Here is a 22,103-nt window from a genome sequence, read left to right as displayed (position 1 = left end):
TGAGAATGAAATAATAAATGTGCCCTTGTGTGTACTATCTCTGTGTGTGTCAGTTTCAGAGTGGGTGGATACTGCTTAATCTCTGTAATCCATCTTCCTGGAACACACAAACAGGACCCCACTAAACAGGAAAATGGGCCACAAAATAACATGCAGGAATTGAAACACAGGTTTGTGATATACAAATGAAATACCAAAACATCCTTGAACATCAAAAAACACCTACTGTAGAGCAGAATGATGCATTCCTTCAAGCGAGTAGCACGCCATGCGTACACTAGTTCAATCAGACATGGGCCAAAAAATGAAGAGTTATTCATGTGACTTTTTTTCTAGCTTGCTCCCTATACTTTCTGCACAGAAGGAATATATGAGAAACTATTTGTACTAAACTGTGACAAATATTAAAAGTGTTTTACTGAAACAAAAAAAGATGAACCTTTTCTGAATGTTACAAAGGTGATAAAACAGTCTCTTTTTTGTAGCTCTGTGATTACCTGCAAAAAGGTTTTTATGCATTCAAAAGAATTGAAACAGTTAAAAGTGTACTTTTTCATTTATTTTGTATTTTTTTATAAATGCTGGCAGCCATACTGATTATCATTATGAAGCCTAGCGAAACCTTCTTTCTAAATGTGTTCTCTGTTAATCCTTGTCGGTCTCAAAAAGCACAGCAAAAGGCTTACTTTTTTCTAGTAACCTAACCAGGGTTAGTTGTGTGGATGGTCAGGTACAACTAATCAACACATAAGTGTTTTAAGTAGGTCAGGTGTTAACAAGGGCTGTTTGCTGCTTCGTGGAGGGCCGGTGGTCTGGAGAGAGACCTGGAGAAAAGCCAATTCTGAAGGCCTGACAGGACAAAAGTTCAATGAATATCACCCTCTCACATGACAACACATCCAGTTCTCATGTGAGAAGGTTGCACTGGGCCATGGGCGTATCTAGCCGGAGGGGCTGGAGCCCCCCCAAAGGTTTCATTAGCCCCCCCAAAAAAAATCATTAATCATTTTTATTTTATTTGTATCTACATTTGTTAATTTCTCTTCCTAAAACCCACTACAGGACAATATTTAAAAGGATATTTTCAAAAGTTTCTTCTGGGGGGGGATCATGCCCCCAGACCCCCCTAGTTTTGCTGGGTCACAGGAAAAATAATAGGTTTTATATTGGGGCTTAGCCCCCCCAACCTATATTCGCCTCTGCACTGGGCCTTGGAATTAAATGAATAGGAGCTTGATGATAGGTGTTCATCTCGTTCGTCTTGTGCCCATATGAGTCCAACGGCACAGGCAGGGGAGAAAGGTAACTGGAGTGGGGATAATAACAAGGTGCTGAGTAATTTTAGAAAGATTTAAGAGACTACTATATGAGATTGTACAGGACACAATAACGAAATCTTCAGCTCACCAATTCACTTGTTTATACATCTTCACTCTGACATTTAGACATGTATCAGGCAGGTATCCTTCAACTTGCACAGAAACTTGACTAGGCCTGACTTGAATTTAAGATACAGAAATCTATGCTATCTAAACGTGATAATTGATAGTTGTTCTCCTTGCAGTGGTCAGACCGGTTGCATGGACAGATTTAGAACAGGATATCAGTTCCCCTTTCTCAGACTGATGAAGAGAGGGAGCACCAACTGAACATCCCAGACACACACACACCACACACACACACACGCCACACACTTGTGTTGACGTGTCTCTAGGGTGGATTAATTGGTAGAGGTTAATCCCACCTCGGGGTCAGCTAGGGGTCCTTTTCCAGACATGTGGTATTAGATCAGATGATGTTGATCCTCAGAGGTCACTTTAAGCCTGCACTAAAAATACTTCAGGAACAGCTATTTAGTCACACAAATCTGAACGTGTGTACACAAACCAAAAGGTTCAATAAGGCTGTCTGAAAAACAGGACACAGTGTTATCTCTCAATCTGTTGGCAGGGAAAAGTAGGCTCCACCTATCCAGTTACACCTCTTTTCCACTCAGGCAGGACATACGGACTTACTTCACTAATGTTGTTTTGTGTAAATGTATAGATATTAAACATTATCTGACATTTTCTCATTTTAATGTGATGGTTTGACCATGATCCCCGGTTGCCATTGGGGTCAAACAGCCATTGCTCCCCCGTAAACTCCTGATCTGTCCTGTGCTCTGCAGCAGAGGGGTAAGATGATATTACACTCCTTGTGCCAGCAACACTATGATGGCCAGTGTATCACTGGAGCACTGTGCTCCTGAGTAAGCCAGGCTTCAGGCGGACGTCTCTCAGCTCTGTAAGCCCTCATCCACACCTCTCAGTCTTTTTGTTGGGGTTTGAATGTGACGTAGTAGCATTTCCCTATTGGTCAGGAATCGGAAGAACAAATCTTTGCAATGGAAATGTGCTGGGTGAATAGAGGTTGTTGAATAATAAGCAAACGATATTGGATAAGAGAGGTAAAGCAGAATTCAGTAAAAAGTGTGACAAGACGTGTCAAAAAGAAAAGCCATCAATATACCATGTCCAAACCATTCCAATTGTTCACACAGTGAGGAGGCCTACATTTCGGACTAGTTCAAAGCTCTCGTCCATGACCTGAACAGGAGAGTGAAGAGTGGTGACGGCAGGCAGCCCACAGTCAATGTACATATCTCACCACTGTCTCTGACTGGTGTGCAAGCTAGACCGACAGTGAAGTGTTCCAGTCAATGAGAAACCTAAGACAAGAGGAAAGGACAAGGGAGGAGAGAGAGACTGAAGGGGGAGGGGAAAGGTGGGACACAGGCCAAGGGAAACCCAAGCTTGCTTTAAAAGTTTCACTAGGAAACATGATCAGTACAGAGAGCTGCAATCTGATGTCTCAGTCTGGACACCCGATACTGGCTACAGTCAGTCAGTCAGTCAAGTCACGGACAAGCATTTACTACAGTCGGTAATACTTCTAATACTCGAAAGCAGTAGAAGGCATTGTCCATTATTTGCCACTCCTAAACCAACCCTATATTTACCCATGGTTAGAAAGCAATTCACAGCAGATTTGCCCACTACATTGTATTGTATCTTGTTATTATCAGTCACTCCTTCATGCAGATAATAGAAACACGTCACTTTTCAATGTGTACAGTAAAACATTTTTATAATGGGAAACTTGGGCCCTGTCCAACATGCAGGGGAACACCGGAGAGCAATGGCACAGAGAGACAGCTGCAGAGTGGTCAGTGGAAAAGTACTGTGGCTTCATTGAACACTCGGTTGCCACACTGTCTCCAGAGCTCTGAATAACATGAAAACAGTGTTGATGTTTTTAATTCACTACTTTCCTGGGATTATTATGATTTCAGGTAATGTTTGTAGAATATCTTAAGTAAATGTATATGGAGTCAAGAGCCCTGGCATTAAAGGTATCTCATCTATAGTGGACACATGACTCAATGCAGGACGCCACCACATATTTGGGTTATATGAGAGTAGTGCTGACAACTTGGAATAAACCGGAGAGGGCATACTTTCTACTCCATTTCCAGAGAGGAGTGCAATGACTGTGTTGTTGGCTCCCATCAATGTTTGGTTCCCATCTCACATCTTAAACTGCCATCACTCCACAATGAATAATAGTGCTTTTGGAGCTTCCACTTTCTGAAAGCAATGAGGAAGTCTAGAGAGAAGATGCAAACGGGTATGACAGGGTTAGAGCAGGGAGTCGGAGGGTTGTATACTGGCATGTTAAGTATATAACACAAAGTTGACCTTCTTTAGTATCGCTTACCTCTGTAGGGATGTTCCTGACAGCAAATGACATCTCACAGCAGGTTGATTGTCAATAAGAAAGATACGTGAAACTGAGATTTACCCACGAACACCATAAAAATGAACAGTTTTAACTCAATTAAGACTTAAGGAAATGAAAATATACCTTTTATACTTTTACATACCACCATGTAAAAACCATATACTACCATTATAGTGTACCATCATCCAGCTAGATATCTAGCTAGTAAACGGCTGTAGGCAACTGCACAAACCATGAGTGTTTTAATTAATATAGTAATTAGCATTTTTGTGTTGCTGTTTATTTTTCACTGCTTTTAAATTATTTTATTAAGGAATAATAACATCTATTACATTTGGGTCACTTTGACCTGAAGTACAATTTATCTTTTAAATGAACTAAACCTTTCAATACAAAGGTTCATACAAATACAGACATTTTGCACAATGTCACCGCTATAAGTGAGGAATACAACCAAATACTTGTAAAAATCACCTGTTTTGTTGACTGCCTAGCGCCCCCCAAAGGTAAAGCCATGCATTTCTGAGAATGCATCTGGCTGTGTTATCATGAACACATCTAAACTGCCCAATGGAAGTGTATGAATTGGAAATAAAAAATTGGCTTCACGTCAGAACCCATTCAAATTTGTACACACACACAAACAGATTTCTGGCATTATTAGAGAGATGTACTGTAAAGTAACTTCTACAGTTCCCTGTAGTCAATTTAATATATATATATATGTTTTTATTGTCCTGTGTCTGCTGTCCGACTCCTCCATCTATTTTTCAAGTCTCAGTTCAGGAGGCAGAGTGTTGAGTAACAGGACAGACAGACAGAATGTCAAGAAGAGGGTGTTAAGGATGTATAAGTCATTCTTGTTTGGGTTATGTAAGTCTTGAAGTCATGCCAGCTTCACTGACATTCTTGTGGAAGTTGTGTGGAACAAGACTAAATTGACTATTAATTAATTACAGGAAAAAGAGTGCAAGGCCCCAGTCCAGAGGCGTTGTTAGACATAAAACTTTACTGGGGCACAGGCCTCTAATTCATATCCCTTTTTTTCTTTCAAACTTGCTGCGCACAATGCACCACTAATCTATAGAAACTCCCCTTGCTTAACAGTTCACAACAGTTCAGGGACGCAAGTTTGATATCAGCTTTGGCAGGGACATCAACAGCTAATGCAGGTGCGCACATTTTTTTGGCATTCATTTGAGCGCAAATACTGCTTCATGTAATATTGTTTTTATGTTTTTGTCAAAATAAGATGATCGGTAGGCCTATCATTTAGAAACGATCTTTAGTTTTGTAATGTTTTCTTAGCCTACCTCAATTCTGACTTGTGTGCCGAGTCCACCACCCGGGGGGTATTCCAGAAAGCAGGTTATGTGACATACAGTACAAGTCAAAAGTTTGGACACATTTTCCCATTGGAAAATGAAAATGTGTCCATTCTTTTGACTGGTACTCTACGTTGTAGCAACATTGCTGGTGGGTTAACTTACCCGGTTATGTTGCATGACCTGCTTTCGGGAATTATCCCCCTGGACTTCTGTGTCCGTGCTGCAGTGGCTATTTGGCAAGCTCAGAAGAACACTCTGACATGGAATTCTGCATGCATATAGGTTTGTGTTAAACACTTTTACAAGCGTTGATAGGAATACTGAGTTAATTCCGGGACTATCAATCTAAATTAATGCACTGACTAATGAAGTAAATTGTTCAAACTTGAACTTTAGATTTTACTGGGGCACAGCAGATTTATACAGACGCACGTGCCCCAGTAAAAAGGGTTTAACGACGCCCCTGCCCCAGTCTTTTTCCTTTCATGTCCTCTGTATAGGGTGCAACTTGAATGTTTAATTAAATTACCATATCTAATCAGTCAGTTGCTTTGTTACCATTTCTGAGCATGGTTATTGGAAACAAGTAGACTTCATGCCATAAGATAAAATGTAAGACATTCTGAGAGACTGAAGTCAGGGCTCTCAGTAGATGCTGGGTTCAGTGGCTTGCATAATCAAATGTGTATCGTCAATTACACATTCAAAAACAACATCAAGCTACTCACCCCTTTTGTCACACAAACACCCAGCAGCACACTCAGAACATTCTGCACCTCCTTTCAAACACACCACACTTCCTCTACCTGACTGCATCCCCTGAAACAAACCCATGCTTTCATTAGAATGTACTGCGGATTAGAACACTGCCACAGACAAGCAAAGGGGAAGCAAACCATTCACTCAGTTTCAATACACATGACGCAAATCCCTGACCTGTTCATGACCCATCTCCTCGACCAATGTTTTTTCATCGCAAAACAACTTTGCAAGCAGGTGGGCAGGAAAACTAGAACCTCGAATGTACTGTTCCAGACCCAATTTGCCTGTCAGAGTCCTGCTGTGGGACCCTTGATAAAGTGGCAGTAGGAAATTAGGCCAACTCCCTTATATTATTCTTTTGTGATTGTTGATTCACAGCTGAGATGCATTGTTGGTAATTCACGTAGATATTACAACGATTTAGTATTTTCTTATAATAAAGGGGATAGTAGCAGAGTAGCTGTATCTAGCGCTGGTGTGGATGGCAGCGCTGGTCTGGATGTCCTACTCAGGTGAACACATGGAACGCACAAGGGCACATTTTGTAAAACTGTAAAAGTTATAAGATTTTTGAGAACATTTCACATTTTTTGCCAAACAAACTTGTGAATTGTCATCATTGTGCATTATCAGCATTGTGCAAGTGTGCAACCTAAGCCCTGCTTGAAGTGGTGCACTTTGTCTGGTGTAGATCCTAAATGATCTGAGTTAGAGTACAGCACCATCGTGTGATATACCAGAGAACTCAAGTTGCAACAAAAAAACATAACTTACACGTATTTACATTTTCACCACGCCTGTGATGTCAAGTACAGTTCTGTACGCCAGTAAATGACATAGTCACAACAATCCAAAAGGGACACTCTGCCCATTGTCTGCCGAAACCCGGGATCGAACCAGGGACCTTTAGATCTTCAGTCTAACGCTCTCCCAACTGAGCTATTTCGGCGTGATGAGTGCAGTTGCGTGTATGGGTTTAGAGTCTTCATGATGGTTTACCACTAGTGGGTGCTAGAGTTCTGTTTCTGACGTATGACCAATAAACGACCAAATTTGATTTGCTGTTGTTTTTTGCTGTTGAGATTGGAAGATGTCTGGTTAATATATGGTTTAATTATATCAGAAGTCAATGATTGAATATTTATTGTTTAAATAACGTACACAAATAATGCAAACTAATTTGTCACTCAGTGGACCAAAACATTGCTCTAGTCCAGACAAGACTACCCCATTACAGCTACAACCCACAGAGCCGAACCGACTTCAGATGCATTCACAGAAGCCAAGTAATTGTCCACAATAACCTACAGAATGTGTTGGCCTCAATATTATAAGTTTCATTGAAACTTGAAAGCATACAGTCTGAGCGCACATTATCTTAAAATGGTGTCTACCACAACGTGTCATTTTAGTTTTTTGGTCGGAACCATAACACTTCAGCTCCTGTTAGATGCAGAGCACTCTCAGAATTGTGAAATCCTTAAACTAGGCCAAGCCAAAATATTGCAGAGAACACGAACACACAAACACTCAGGCTGATACAAACAAACACTCTCTGGATGATACACTTCACAGGGCGCACAACAAATAGATTAAAGGGCATCGTCCTACAGTGCATCCTTAAGTCAACGCTGTAGACCTAATCATAGAGTAATGACGAGATATTATTTTTATTCTTAACTATGTATATTTAATCTCCTACTATAGAAGATGAACTAGCAAAGGAGGTACTTATGAGACATTACAGTAGCATTACGTTTGAATTATAATGGGGTGTACACAAGTTGTTTATAAAAACTAAAACCGAGGAGCGATGTTTTATCTGCTCTGGCAGAAGCATTTGCCAATTCTCTGTATGTTTATGTGTGTCCCAAACATTGTTGTCCTTGTGATAATTAGCTTTCAAGCCATTTCATGACTTCCATACTTGCAAGGAAGGGACCACATCTCCACAGAAAATGTTATTTAAAACAATTGCTTTTGTTGTTCAGCAAAGCTCTCATCAGTGTTCACATTTCAAAAGACCCAAATCCTACAACATGCATGGATGAGCAGGACTCCAAAATAGCAAAAACCAGAGAAAAGACACAAGCTCAAAAGTCATTTATTGATATTCTACTTACAGTATATTCAGTATATAGATAGAACACCATTTACATTAATATATAATAATTATGTGTGCGCACTGTGCAAACACTATACAGAACAGAATGTATAGAATTAAAATACACTAGATTTTCTTTAATAACTTTTAAGAAACTCTGAGCATGAGTGTTAGTAGCACAAAACTGTGTAACAATTTATTGAACAATTTCAACACTGCATTACTAATAATAGACTTTTCTGCCCGTGTCACAAAGACAGCAGATCATTGTGTTAACCCTACTTGCTCCAGACTTTACAAAGCTGGAGCGGTTGAATAAATTGTAGGGAAATTCAAGACTGATGGTCTCACATATAGCGACATACTTCTCAACTATAACCCAGAATGAAGCTGGCCATGGCAATGCTGCCATGGCTACTCAATATCTCACTGACATAAACATTTACATAATTACAAATTCAGCCACTTTCATTCATAGCTGTGTGGACTACTTTACATTACCCAATGTTTGTATCAAGAAACAAATGACTTAGTTTTACTTTTCTGTCACATTTCTCTCTGTCTCTCTCAACAGCACAGTTGCTGTTGAAGAAAAGTTAGTTAACAGATAGAGACATCATTTTCTATGGTTACAAATATTGTCTGATAATGTGCAAAAAAAAACAACACGTATGGGTTTCTAAAATGGAAAATAAATAACACAATTAGCATGAATCATTCTACAGATTTAAGGCATAAGTAAAGGATGTGAGTATTCATATATGCCCATGTGTTTGTGTAGTCCTGGAAGCTGCCTTCAAGAGCTTGAGTGGGCGACGCTCAGATCATTTTCTAGCTTACAGTAACATACACTCATTTGGAGCAGTTATGTAAGTACCTTTGTGAGTGCAATGAAAACATTTATATTTGTTTTACTCTGATTGTAAACAGAGACTTCAGAATTTCAACACATTTGAACAAATGTATGTGTTGTTCTGTTGTGTCAGTATTAGAGGCATGATTAAGAAAATGATTAGGAGAAAGACATCCAACTAGTTTATACCACTTAATTGGGGGATTCCTGTGTATTTGATAAAGCACTTTTAAATATATCGTCACATTTCGTTTTGCCAGTGACCAGAGCTGGAACTGAATACCCCCACAACAAGGGCTTGAAGTCCCATGAGTAACATATGTGACTTACATTGGTGTGTGGCTATTGGCAATGAAGCATATATGCCAAATTGGTGCTGGTCTCACAAGGCCTCTGCCAGGCAGCAGTCAGCAGCATCATTTCCCATCAGTCGAACCTTCCTCCCTCCCTTCCTCGGCTCCACCCAGGAGTCGTGTATGACAGTGCTCCCTGGTGAGGGGTCCACTTGGAGCAGGGACACCACCCTCTTCTTCACCTTGGCTCTAAAAGCGAGGCGCAGCTTCTGCCTGGTGAAGGCATAGAGCAAAGGGTGGGAGACAGTGGTGCCGTAAGCCAGTGCCAGGAACCAGAGGCGTAGGCTGACCAGGGCGTCGCTTGGGCCCAGGCACAGGATCAGCACGTTGGTCAGGGACAGAGGTGCCCAGCAGCCCAGGAAGGTGACGATGATGAGAAGAGACATCCTGAACACCCTCCTCTGGCGCTCACGACGGTCGCGGTGGCGCCGCACGGCCCGTCGCAGGGCAATTATGGCTGACACAGATGCTTGGACACCAACAGTGATGGGTACAGGGGTGGCAGCACTTTCTGATGTAACCATGGGGGCGGTGGAAAGGACTGGGGGGGAGGTGGCAGTGAGGGTAGGTGACAGGATGAGGGGAGGGTGAGTGAGGTGCTTGGTGTTGTCTGTACACTGTTCTCTGGCCTCTTCCACCCCAAGCCCTGTCTTTTTCTTCGGTTTCTTATGGCGCCCTCCGCAGGAGGGGCCCCTAAAGCGGTGAACCTTCTTCCATTGGGAGCCTATGCGGATGTTCAAGGCCCGCAGGATGCGTGAGTACGTGAACAGCATGACCCCCACTGTGGTGAAGAAGATGGGCACCTGCAGCAAGAGGTGGTAGTACATGCTCAGGCCTGTGTGGTAGCCCTGCCCTCCCACACACAGCAGGGTTCGGTTATGCCAACCTGGCGCCAGAGAGGAGGGGGTTGGGGGGGAGGATGAATGACTGAGCTGGCCACTGTTCGTACCAGCACCAGAGAAAAACTCCACCTCCAGGAAAGGAATGAAGAAAACAGCCAGAGAGGTGGCCCAGACAGCAGCCAACAGCAGCGCTGCCCTCCGCAGGGTCAGCAGCCGGTTGGCTGGTCGCACAGAGATGTCGTAGCGGTCTACACTGATGACCAGGACATTGATGGCGGTGGCAATGCTGGCGAAGGTGACGCAGGCCTCGTGGAAGCAGCAAAGCAGGGCCAGATTGGGTCCTGGCGGCAGCAGCACCAACACCAGGGTGAGGGGCAGACACAGCACACATACAGCAACGTCCAACACATGCAAATTGACCGTCACCATGTTGCTGACCGAGTCCACCAGGTTGGACTGGGAGGAGTAGAGAACGAGCACGGTCAGATTGCTGCTGAAGCCCAGCACCAGCTCCAGCATCAGGACGGCTGTGAGGGACACCTGGAAGCCTAGCGGGTAGGGCATGTACCAGGCTGGGCTGGAGGGGCCTGCCGACCCATGGGCACCCTCCTCTATACCTCCCATCCCCCCAATGCTCCCCACCATGCCAGCCCAGTCCGTGGTGGCCAGGTTAGGGGTGTAGCCGTCGGTCTCCATGCTAATCGTTCGAGCTTCATACGCAGCAGAATAGCCAGTAGTAACAAGCTCCCATGGTGCAGCCAGGCAGGGACCCCTGGGTGTCAAACGGCTCAGTGACAGGCCTGGAGAGAAGGAGACAAGATAGGAAGAAAAACAACTAATCTTCTTTCCCTTAGGTAAGCTATGACAGCAGAGGTAACAGGTGTACGGTAGAGATACAGCCAATCCTGCATTTGTCACATATTGATTATCTTGATTACCATCTGAGCTCTGTGGGTGTAATCAGGGTTTTAGATTAGGGTTTAACCATCTGTCTGGAAGGTGCAGCCACTGTCATATAGATCTCAAGAAATTAGGTCTGCCTGAGGTCTGGTACTGTCTGAGGTACATAATGAATACAGGTAATGAGCAAACTATTCAAACACACAGGGATTGTCACCTACAATGTCAGTTTATCTTAAGTACAAATCAGATAAACAAATATTTTGTAATATCTGGCCAGCAAGTTTAAAGCTTGCTATAAGCATCTGTGTGGTATGTGAAAAATACAATTGAATCTCTACAAACTCATTGTCGTTCAACAGTTAACATACATGAAACATGACAGTCATGTTGTCTGGGTCACTAGGTGTGTACGAGTCTGGAACAGACTCAGTCAGTTGACTCATGTATTAGCCAGTGTGAGTGAGCAGGATGGGAGAGGCCTGAGAGGCCTTCTCTATGTGATAGTAAACAGTATTAACGTATTATTTATTTATTGCAGTGCTATGGGGTCATCAGACTGTTCAGCTGCTTTATTGACAGAACCACCAGGATTACTTAAGGCAATGTACTCTTAGCATTGATCAGAAAATGGCTGCTGAGTGTGGTCCAATAATTAATCAAAAGCCAATGGATTGTCCAAATCTGCAAGATCCACAGAGTTAGATTTACTGGCACGAACATCACCGGAGATTATTAACCCAAGACCCAGTGAAAATATTCTTCATCATGTTTCCACCGCTGCATCAGTCTTTAAGCAAGACGTTAGGTTGAGTGATGGACCCGTTCTCCCGTTGTCGTTACCATGACAACCAGGCTGCAAGGGCCTAGATTAATGAGGACACAGTTATTGTAGTACTGAAGTGTGTGACACCCTGATGATGACAGTCAAAATGTTAATGGTCCTACAACAGTAAGCATTCTGACTAATAGCGTTTATTTTAAGGGTTAAGTTTATTTTTACTTTCCACATTTCTGTTGGCTGCTTATTCCTCAAAGGTGTTGGGGAAGTTTAAGAGATAAATACGTATTGGTCATCAAACCACAGATGATGGTTCTTTCAATGGAGGTGTCTAATCAAAATGCTTTCCAAACACATCTTCCCATGCACATACATTAGGATGTCTAGGTTTCTTCAGCTTGGCTGTCTTGAGCTAGACTGGATTGTAAGCAGGGTTAAAGCATCAGCAAGGTAAGGAGGTAGAGAGGGAGGGAGGAGAAAAGACAGGGGGAGGGTAATTTATCGGACCAGGTAAACAAGATTCCCCAGGGAGAAAGAACCAGGCTGTGTTTTTTCCACTCCAATGTCTCACATCCACCTGCTCAACCCTCCTGCATGGCTCCCTGCTCCCCATGGACTGATCCTGTTCTCTACCGAGTCTACTGTGTCCCACAATATCCTCTAAGTGGAGAGGTGCATGTCTGCAGGAGTCTCACACTGGGATGAGACACCATGCCAGTCGTAAATGTAGAGAACTCAACAAACATGGTTAAACTGTGGCGGCAGATCTATAGAGGGTGGTATGCTGCAGGGCTAATTTGGCAGATGTTTATCAGCTTACATACCTTATCGTTGTCCACAGTGATTGATTTATGGTTCCCTGCGTGCATGTCTGGCTAAACAGCTTTGTAAAGTGTTTTTCTATGGTTATCCTACTTTTTTTTGGCAATTCTTTCCCTGTATGTTGTATTTGAGATTCTGTTGTACCATTGTCTGGCAAGAGACTGCACCCATGCAATTGTTTGATGTTGTACTTATTGCATTGTGTTTGCTCACTGTACTATGCACTAGTGTAGTTGAGATTGTCATTTTTGCATTGTTCACCATGGAGATTAATACAGACCATTTCTTAACTCTGACCACCAAACACTATTAGAACTATGCACTTCTTTTTTTTATGTTTATGCTGAACTTTCTATATACACTATTTGAATGTCATTTTTGATAAAAGCTTCTGATGAATGTAACATGTTATTTAAATGAGGCTTGAGGAAAAAGTTAAAGCTTGATATAGAACAATACAACCTCCATTTCACATAGCCTTGCAGCTCCTTGTCCTTGCAGAATACAGTCCTACCCCACATTCTCTACAGGACAGTGTAACTGTCTCAGTGTCAAATCTCAGCCCCCCCTAGCTTTTAACAGTGAATAGGGCCATGTGTTCTTCATGGAATAGTGATTGGACGAGGCTCACAGCTTTGTCTGTACTCTGTGAGTCAGGTGTCTCAGAAGCCTGTGTTTAAATATCTACACAATGACAAAAGTACTGCAGATAAAGCTTGGCGTCTTAAACTTCAAATCAGCTCTAATCCTCTATACTCATCTGATGCATCAGTGAATTTGTGACTTGCCTTGCTCCCAGTCTCAGGTCTTAATGTTGGGCTCCTGCAAGGGTGTGAAACCCCGGTCCTCTGAAGATAACTTCTTAATTAAGTCCCCTGCAAGTAAAGGTTCAGAGGGGACTCCTGGAGTTTCATGTAATTGTATGTAGCCACTTACAGCCAGCTCAAAGACAAATTACTTAGAAAAGTTCATAAAAAAACAACTCAAAGTGAGATCCAATCAACTGGAAGCCAGACACCTGTAGAGTCACACAGCTGACTTCCTGATGAGGACGGTTGAAGGATTTGAACTAGAGAGGCTGTGTGGGACTTTGCGGGACACTGAGTCTGGTGTTGTTAGGGACGGGGAACTGGGAGGTGAGGAAGAGAATAATGAGCATTGTGAGAGGAATGGTCGGGCAGGCTTATGATGATGTTTTGAGCTTCCTTGATATACAGTATGAGACTGATCTATTCTACATTGTAATGTCTGGAGAATAAGACCAGATAGAGTAGGATCCAGACGTGGGCTTTGCTTGATAACAGACGTAGTCAGACAGGCACAGGTTACACGTCTTGCCATGTTCTTCTTCTCCCCAAAACACAGTAGCTGTTTCCAGCCGGGAGTGCAGAGAATGTGCTGTGCAAGCAGCTCAGAGTTGTGTCCGGAGGTGACCAGTCACTACAGTACGATGGATGTGTGTGGATGCACACACATGGATCATTTTTGGGCTGATGGATGATTTTCTGCCTATGCTGCGGTTTGAACAACACCTCCACCACTCCATCCCTTCCTCCCCCACATACTACTCAACTGCTGGACCACAGATGCATCACTCTGCTACGCTTGACTGGCCTTCAGCTTGCTGAAGAAAGGGGGGGGTAGAATCACTGAACACTGCATGGTTGTAAGATGGAGAAGGGGGGGACAACGACTTTCAACACAGTCAGCTGTTTCCATCCGATATTTCGTTATGAACAGCCATAATGTTCAACAGAGAAGTATTTCTCTCAGTCCTGTGGTGCAGTGCTAAGGTACGTGCAACACATATTATGGATGTCAATGGAGCGGACTCCTGGTGTTCCTTGTGACAGCCTGATGTAAGAGGTTGTCAAGATTAGATAAGTGGAGACGGATGATGCAGCATGAGGAAAAAGGGGTTGAGCCCTGGTGGACAACTTTACCTGTGCTAGACTGGTGTTTTGTCAACCTGTACTTAACATTACACTAGCAGATTTGGTCCAGTCTACGAGAAATATGTGTTCTCAGATACGTGAACTATAGAGTTGACTTGAGACTATGTTGCTCTGAGACTACCATTGAAAGTGAATAATCAAATGGAAGATAAAATTCTATTAATAAATAATAGAGATCAACAGTGATCTGGGGAGCTAGGTGGTGTGTGAAGGTCAGCAGTGTATTTACTTGTCTTATAATGGGACCTCCACCGAAATATCAATACATCTAGCAGAAATTCAGTCACATGGTGAGAGCAGTAACTCCCTCTCTAGAGTAGGATACCCCACTGAGACCACAGCAGAACACTACTGGAGTTCATGTACCATAACCATGCCCTGGCTGGAACACAATGTCACAGGTCCCTGCCCATATTTAACATAGTTCTAAACACATCCACCCACACACCCACCCACAGGAACTGTATTCTTATTCCATCAGAATGTAAATGATCTAGCCCTGCTGGTCTGACCTTCACCAAAACGATTTCACAGAGTGAATTGAGGGTCACGGATGTGCTCTATCCCGATTGGATTATTGACAGTTTGTGTCAATTCTTTTTTACATCCTCTAATTTTGTTCATTCTTTTTTTTATGCACAGAAATCCAATTTTCATTACTGTCCAGGTCATAAATATATTTGCTCATTCTGTAATGCTAATAACCAGCAGTCAGACATGCAGGTCTATTTGGAAATGTACAAAGGCAGGAAACATTCAGAGAATAATGGGCTAATGGCAAGGTGAACAGAGAGAGAGCAGGAAGATAGGAGGATGGTCAATCAATGTCTAAAATCAGTAAGAATTTAAAGTGTCTTGAAAACGTTGTATACATGTGTTACAACAATCATCTAGAAGCTGGGTATGTTAAAGTAGTTATTGGAGTGAGGACTGAATGACATGAAAATAATGTTGTGACATCCAATAATGCCAGCAGAAACCTCCCAAATGGACCAGAAATAGTTTTTTTTTTATCACTGAATTTGAAAGACAAATATACTTTAAGTAAGCTGTCCTCACAGCAGGATAGTAGTCAGCTATACTGTTTTGTATGTTCGAGAGATATCACCATTCGTCCACAGACAGATTTTGTGTTGTCCCATTGCTTGAATAATTTATAGTTGGGCTTTTACTGCAATCTAGACCTGAAATAGACAGTGATGGAAAAACGGAGCTATTGGAGGCTGAAAGGCGGAATGCAAGAAAGGCAGGGGTCTACATATGAGTGTATGTGCTTGAGCACAAGCAGCATTTGTTTGTGTGTGCACATGTGTTTGCGTGGGAGGAAGGACAAACACAGAGCACTACTTGTCTAAAACAATGAGGTTACTTTATCTTCTGAAGGATGTAATTAGTAGACAATTAATCAAATTGGCCTGCTGGCTGCAGGGAGATAAAGAGTGGAAGGGGATGTCTCGGTGCGAAACCTCCCTTGTGTCCTGACTGGGTCTCCTGTCAAGCCGTTTACTGGACATTCACAATCAAACCACTCCACACCAGTATACAGGCATATAGGGGTAAAGGCGATCACATTCAGTTCCCTTTTTTAAGTGTTGAAAATATTGTATTGTTTTATTTTGTTGTATTAGTAGTTCTGTTTAATAAGTAGAAAACCTATGGTTTTGTTTTGATCAGTCTTTTACATAATCACTATGGAAATCCTGTTATATATCTCCATGATATGCATAAGGAAATGTTTTCCCAGTAAGAGAACTACAGTGGAGTTCCCAAAGGAGCGTGGGTGAAACACACAGCCTCCAAGCCTGTAAGTGTCAAACATCAACTCCTACCATAAAGCCTGGTTTCAATCCGCACCCCACTACTACAGTAAATCGATACAGCCTCCACAATGTATGCAGGCAAATAATGCAGAAGAAAAACTGCATCTGCATTAGTTACACGATCGTAAAACATTAATCAATTTAATAAATCATAAATTCTGTTGCAATATATTCGTTTCTCGTGTCCTTGAAAAAACTATGTAGATCAATAAATAAGCTGTTCAACAATGTCCCCAAGCTCTCAACAAATTTTGCGGGAATTTTGTTTTCCTTCAAAGAGAAGAGCACATGATAGGTAGAAGGTTTTAAATGTCGGTGTAATTCTTTTTTTCTCCTTTTTTTTTGGTTGGGATTGTAAGGTCCAACATTAACACATCAATGCGTAAACAGGTGGAATATAAGATAACAGACTAATCAAGTATTGGATGGTTAAAATCAGTGTCATGTCAAAAGTACACATGCTTACCTGTATGTGCCAGTACCCCACCGGTCCAGGATATACCGCTACATTATTTAACAGGTGACACATTCTGTCCGTCGCTAGTAAGTAATACCACAAATCTTCCCGTACAATCCACAGTTCAACAGAAATGTCACTTTTACTCATTTAAAGGTTCCTTTCCTATGCCGATGAAGCACAGCCATGCCTCTGTGGTACAGACAACTAGAGCGAGGTTTTCTTTCACCGTGAAAAACAGTGCGTATGCATGTGCGGGTGTTGATCAGAGTTAACCACATGTTCTACGGACTGTAGCTGGGTATTTAAATGCGACCGTCTCTCGCCTCCCATGCCAGTCTACAAGGATTACGCTTTAGTATACAAATGGATGGTGTCTTGCCTGTTTCAAAGTTGTTATAAAGACGTAAATGTATCCTTCTTTTCGATAGAATTCCTCAACTTCCCTCAAATATCAAGATAAGCAGATCCATTAAATTGTTATTCCATACAACTGTGTGACACGAATGGGTAAACGGTAAACACTGAACTCTCCTCAGAGTCAACCGTTATACTACATTCTGAATATCATTGAAATTGGTCTGAGTGGTCTACTTGCTGAAAGAAGTGGGCAAACCCGTTAATTTACAGGATTACCTTAAATTGTGTTATGGTTCATGTTAACAAGATTGTGAAAACGTCTTGGAGTGGATAGGATGGAAAAATGAAACCATGTGACATTGGATCTGATATACTCCGCATCATTTTGAAATGAGGCTAATGAGATCCAGTTTAGCAGGCAGCATGTGTAGTGCCAGGGTATGTGTAGTGCCAGGGTATGTGTACCATCTGAACCAATCTGCTGTCCCAACTCATACCCATGAGTCTGAAAGCACACTACTGACCACTAAGTGTTTGACAGAACGACCAAACGGAACCTACATTCATTTCTGTTAATGACACCCTTTTTTCCCCAGCCACTTTTCCTTAAAAAAACTGGGGAGTGGACCTGCTGATGTTGCTGGCAAAATCATGACCCTCTCCTTTTAGTGTAATGGCTCTCTTCCGTCATCCATTGCCACTTTACTCCCAACAGCTGTTAGCCTGTCCTGCCTTCCAACCCCCAGTTAAAACGCTGCAGCTGGCAGGACAGGACAGGGCAGGGCACAACACTATCACAGAGCTGTGAGATGACCAGACGACAATGGCACTGTCCCAGTGCCAAATGACCCTTCCTTTAAACTAACCATTGAGCCCTGTGAGTTAGTTGTACTTGCGACAAGGGAAATGAATATGCTGCAGTGATCCATATCCTTTATTTTGTTCAGCGTATGAATACAAAAACGGTGTTGTGCAGTATATAATACAAGCCATAGCAGCAGTTGTAGCCACAGCAGTAGTATCCACAGCAATAGAAAAGTGCATTCAGAGAAAAGGTTTGTGCATTGTTTGCCATTCTGATAAACAGGCAGTGTAACAAAGCTAGTTAAACGACAGCAGTAAATTGCAGTCTTTCCCGTTTTCCACAAGGACGGACTACATCCATTCTAGGCATATCATACACCATCGACTAGTGCACGTGACATCATTCAAATGATACAACAGGTGACATTTTACACGGTCCAGACCATGCATGACTTCCTCCGCATCTGTGAGCATGTCCTGTGAGCTCTTGAGTGTTGGTGGCATCCCTGACTGCTGTCACTGGGCCATCTTGCCCATCAGAGCACACTGCAGCTTCTTGATCCTACTGCTCTTAGGCAGTGCCAGTCCCTTCTCTGCCTGCTCCTCTTCATCCAGCATCTGCTCAATGTAGAAGGAAGAGCCTAGCAGGAGGTGGCCTGTGGTCTGCATGGTGAACAAGGTCCACCTGAGCATCTCCCTATTAACACCAAGACAAACAATGTTGGTCAGACACAGACGAATACCTGCCGTGTGGATGGACCACCAGACCAAATACATAGTAACCAAACAGACAGAGCCATAACATGCAAATGCAGCCATACTGTACAAATACAGTGCTCATGCAGCAGTAAAAAACTAAATGGTTTCAGGCAGATGGAAACAGAATACACAACATCAGTAATAAACATTTTAACATAAATCTCATTTTCTGTTCACCTGAAGCTGCTGTTAAGCACTTATGGCTCATCTCAAATTACTCTGAAAAAAAGCATCCCAACCTATTGGAATCTGACCTCTTGCATCTTTATTTCCCAAACAGTAAACTCCCTGCCCCCCCCCCCCCCCCATGTAAACACACACACCATTTACTCACCTGAACATAGTCTTGGCAGCATAGCAGCGGACGTCGTAGGACACTGTGTACACTCCATACAGTGTGGCCTTCACATTCATACAGCCAATGAAATCTTTCGGGTTGTTCTTATACAGATCAAAGGTCACTCGAGCCACGTCTTTTCGGTGCTGGAGTCTGCTGGAACACTGACAGTCAAATGGTCAGAATGGTCAGGCTTAAAGTCTACTATATACACACTACGATGTAGTATAGAATTTCAAATATAAGTTCTAAAATAATCCCCTTAAGTGTTCAGACTTATTCTGACAAAGTGGAACAGAACCCCAAGGGGGTTCAGTCATCTGCAAGTAAACACAGAGTGCATTAAAATAGAGATGAATGCATCTTAAACATCAAGCTGACAACCAGAGAGAGGAAATGACTTATGTTAATGAGACAGGCTCAGCATGAAGCAAGCAGAAAAGATAGAGTGGTGGCATTCAGGTAGCAGCCAATTATAACACAATTAAATGAATATGGAAATAAACTAATTCCAATGTAACGGGACCTTTGTTAAATCGTCATTTCGCCCCAAAAACCGATTGAATGAGTTTTGCCATTTGATTTCCAGTTGCTTTCCGACTTATTCCAGGCCAGTTGTAGTAGTCAGCCTTAATAACAACACATTTATATTAATTCTACAAATTAATTCCAGGGATATTGCATTTCTCTTTGTCACATTTGCTGAATATTGAATTTATTTGATGAATATAAGCTTCCCCTCTGAGCAATTTCATATTGCCACCACAGCAAAAGGCCCATGGACATTGACCAAGCCTCGTGCAGAGGGGATACTGAACATGCTAATGTGGCCTCTCCTCCAGGCATACTGACTGATGACATGCTGGACATCCTAGTGAAGTGAGTCAACAGTAGTATGTATGAGGCATTGCCAACCTGTGAAGGAGTCCACTTCTGGCCCTTGTTCAGGAGCATGAGGGCAGCATTGTTGGGCAGGGTCAGGAAGAAGTCCTCTGTGTCGACCCCGGTGCCATCCTCCTCCAGCACCAGGACGCTGTCGCAGGACACCTGCAGAGAGTCCCTGGCCTAGTGGAGAGACAAGCAACATGTCAGCAAGGAGAACATCAACAGGGAGTACATGTACAGCCATCTCCAGTCAATGTCTCAGGAGAGCCCTTTCCTGCTTAAATCAACTCAGAAGTTTGTTGATATAGTTAATATATAGATCTCAAGTTGTAATTGGTGCCAGTATGTTCACACTTTAATGTGCTTTTCTTTGATAAGAAGATCCTGAATGGTCTCTTATTAGAAAATTCTCAAACTAAATCAAAGATCGGGAGTTTCTAAAAGTAGTGTGTGAAAGGTGCAATAGCGTAACAGCGCCAGAAAGAAAAACAAGTGAATCAGCGTCAGCATGACAATGAGTTCATCCTTCAGTAAAAAAAGCGTTAATGGAAAAAAAACAATGTTCTCTTTGCAAGCCTCTGAATCACCCATGCTTTTAATCTCCAGTCCTTCATTGGTCTGTCTGAGTCACATTGTAATCCCGTTGTGAATATATGTAGTCACAAATGATAGATGTGAAAATATTTATGAAACCAGCTACAGCAATATCCCCACCTCACTCTCTATTCTTCCATTTAATTTACTCTCACTGTTACCCATGTACTGCCTGACATTGACACACTGTTCTCCCACCTTCCCTCAGAACCTCACCTTGTTGATGAGGTCTTGTAGACTCTCTGCCATGATGCCTTTCTTCACACTGCGGTCAAAAATGGTGACCCGGAAAGGTTTGGCCGGAGCAGTCCTGGCCGTCAGGAGTTGCTGGGTCATGGAAGCACTTGCAGAGACGCCGTCTGTCACACGCCTGCCGTACAGACACAAACACACATCTAACCAAACTCTGCTGATTGTCTGGACAGTAAAATACACACATTCCTTATAAGAGACGGAATAAAGAACTTAATAGCAAAAACAAAATGACCAACTGTGCTGATCTATTTCCAAGGTCACAGTCAAGACTTGTGCCAATTATTCCTTAAGTGTTCCTAGCGGTAGGTTCCCCCTCCCCAAGTCTTACTTAGAAAGAGAAGTCGGCGACAGAAGACTGAAGGACTTCATGGCATAATTCAACGTCATGATCCGTACGCTCTCTCTCTGGACCTGCTGATTCAGGAAGAACACAGGTTGATCTCAAAGGTGTTCTACTTCAAATTACCAGCAGGAGATGCCGTCTTCCCATTAAAACAGATATGTGCTGGAAGTCATGAGTCAACCATCGAATACATTTCTGAAGAAGAAAAGATTGGTTTATGAATAAACATACACAAAATACAGAATGCGTCCTGCTGATTTAAGTTTCGTCAATACTTCATGCAAAATGTAGGCTGATCCAAAGTAATCCTGTGTCAGTAAAACTCAAAGCATTCATTCATTTCACAACCCAGCAAAAGAAGTTGCTATAGTCTATCAAGTTACCGTGTGTAAGTAAGATCTCTCTCTACGCTTACACAGCTTCTTCTGGTTTCCTCGTCTCCACCTCTCTTAACTCAAGTGTCAGTCTTCTCTCTTTTGCTCCTTCTGCTTCTTGCGTCACATTCACCTTTGTTCTAACAAATCTGCCAGTTGCACAGTCAGCTTTCATATTGCGCAATTCTCTCTGTGTCCCACCCACTTCTCCTCCCCTAAAATTCTGTTCATCACTCAATTTATAATTTCAGCATTTAAGATAGAACATTAATTAATGCCAATTTGTTTGTCTGTAAGCAGAATGTATGGACCCGTAAATTTAGGACAGTCAATTTAATTCTTGATCCACAAACTATGGTAAAATAAAAATAGGAAGTACATTAATGATGGTCAAGTTAATACTCTTGGCCCTCATGTCCTGGCAATATTGTATATAGCTGATGTCAAAGTCCAAATGTAGTCTGGCATTATCTTGAGTTTTGAACACGTCATTTAGGCTGATACGAATAGTCTAGGCCAACATAAGGGAGTGCCTTGTCCCTTTGACTGCGTCACACCACCAACATACAATCTACCATTTAGGGTAGATTGTATGTTATACAATCTACCCTAAATACAAACATGATTGTACA

At 42.4% G+C, this 22,103-nt stretch overlaps 2 protein-coding genes and 1 non-coding gene across 7 annotated transcripts; all 3 read right to left on the bottom strand.

Moving 5' to 3' along the window:
- Positions 1-6,749: 6,749 nt before the first annotated feature.
- On the bottom strand, positions 6,750-6,822 carry trnaf-gaa. The gene has a single exon. It is a non-coding gene; the product is annotated as a tRNA-Phe (tRNA).
- Positions 6,823-8,964: 2,142 nt separating this feature from the next.
- LOC124471269 (G-protein coupled receptor 22-like) lies at positions 8,965-16,927 on the bottom strand. The gene is made up of 2 exons (XM_047025690.1): positions 16,770-16,927; positions 8,965-10,825 (listed from the first exon to the last, which is right to left on the bottom strand). The coding sequence occupies exon 2, from the start codon at positions 10,719-10,721 to the stop codon at positions 9,213-9,215; it is 1,509 nt and encodes a 502-aa protein (XP_046881646.1). The 5' UTR covers positions 10,722-10,825; positions 16,770-16,927; the 3' UTR covers positions 8,965-9,212.
- A 1,111-nt stretch (positions 16,928-18,038) lies between these two features.
- cidec (cell death inducing DFFA like effector c) lies at positions 18,039-21,621 on the bottom strand. 5 transcript variants are annotated; one of them, XM_047025137.1, is made up of 6 exons: positions 21,481-21,621; positions 21,083-21,168; positions 20,716-20,869; positions 19,936-20,085; positions 19,018-19,184; positions 18,039-18,621 (listed from the first exon to the last, which is right to left on the bottom strand). In XM_047025137.1, exons 2-6 carry the CDS (start codon positions 21,139-21,141, stop codon positions 18,441-18,443), a joined length of 711 nt encoding a protein of 236 aa, XP_046881093.1. In that variant the 5' UTR covers positions 21,142-21,168; positions 21,481-21,621; the 3' UTR covers positions 18,039-18,440. The 5 variants fall into 5 exon arrangements, with proteins under 5 accessions (XP_046881093.1, XP_046881092.1, XP_046881094.1 ...); XM_047025136.1 differs by having other exon boundaries at positions 21,083-21,165; XM_047025138.1 differs by having other exon boundaries at positions 21,513-21,621.
- Between the last annotated feature and the right edge of the window lie 482 nt (positions 21,622-22,103).

The sequence above is a fragment of the Hypomesus transpacificus genome, chromosome 9 (assembly GCF_021917145.1).
Source record: "Hypomesus transpacificus isolate Combined female chromosome 9, fHypTra1, whole genome shotgun sequence".
Lineage (NCBI taxonomy): Eukaryota > Metazoa > Chordata > Actinopteri > Osmeriformes > Osmeridae > Hypomesus > Hypomesus transpacificus.
Note: the sequence above shows the minus strand (reverse complement) of the source record. Positions and strands in the feature narration are given on the sequence as shown.

Coding starts and splice junctions, on each gene's coding strand:
- LOC124471269 (XM_047025690.1), bottom strand. CDS start 10,721: ATGGAGACCGACGGCTACACCCCTAACCTGGCCACCACGGACTGGGCT.
- cidec (XM_047025137.1), bottom strand. CDS start 21,141: ATGACGTTGAATTATGCCATGAAGTCCTTCAGTCTTCTGTCGCCGACT. Junction 20,870..21,082: donor TCGCCGACTTCTCTTTCTAA/GTAAGACTTGGG, acceptor TCTGTACGGCAG/GCGTGTGACAGACGGCGTCT. Junction 20,086..20,715: donor TACAAGACCTCATCAACAAG/GTGAGGTTCTGA, acceptor TCTCTCCACTAG/GCCAGGGACTCTCTGCAGGT.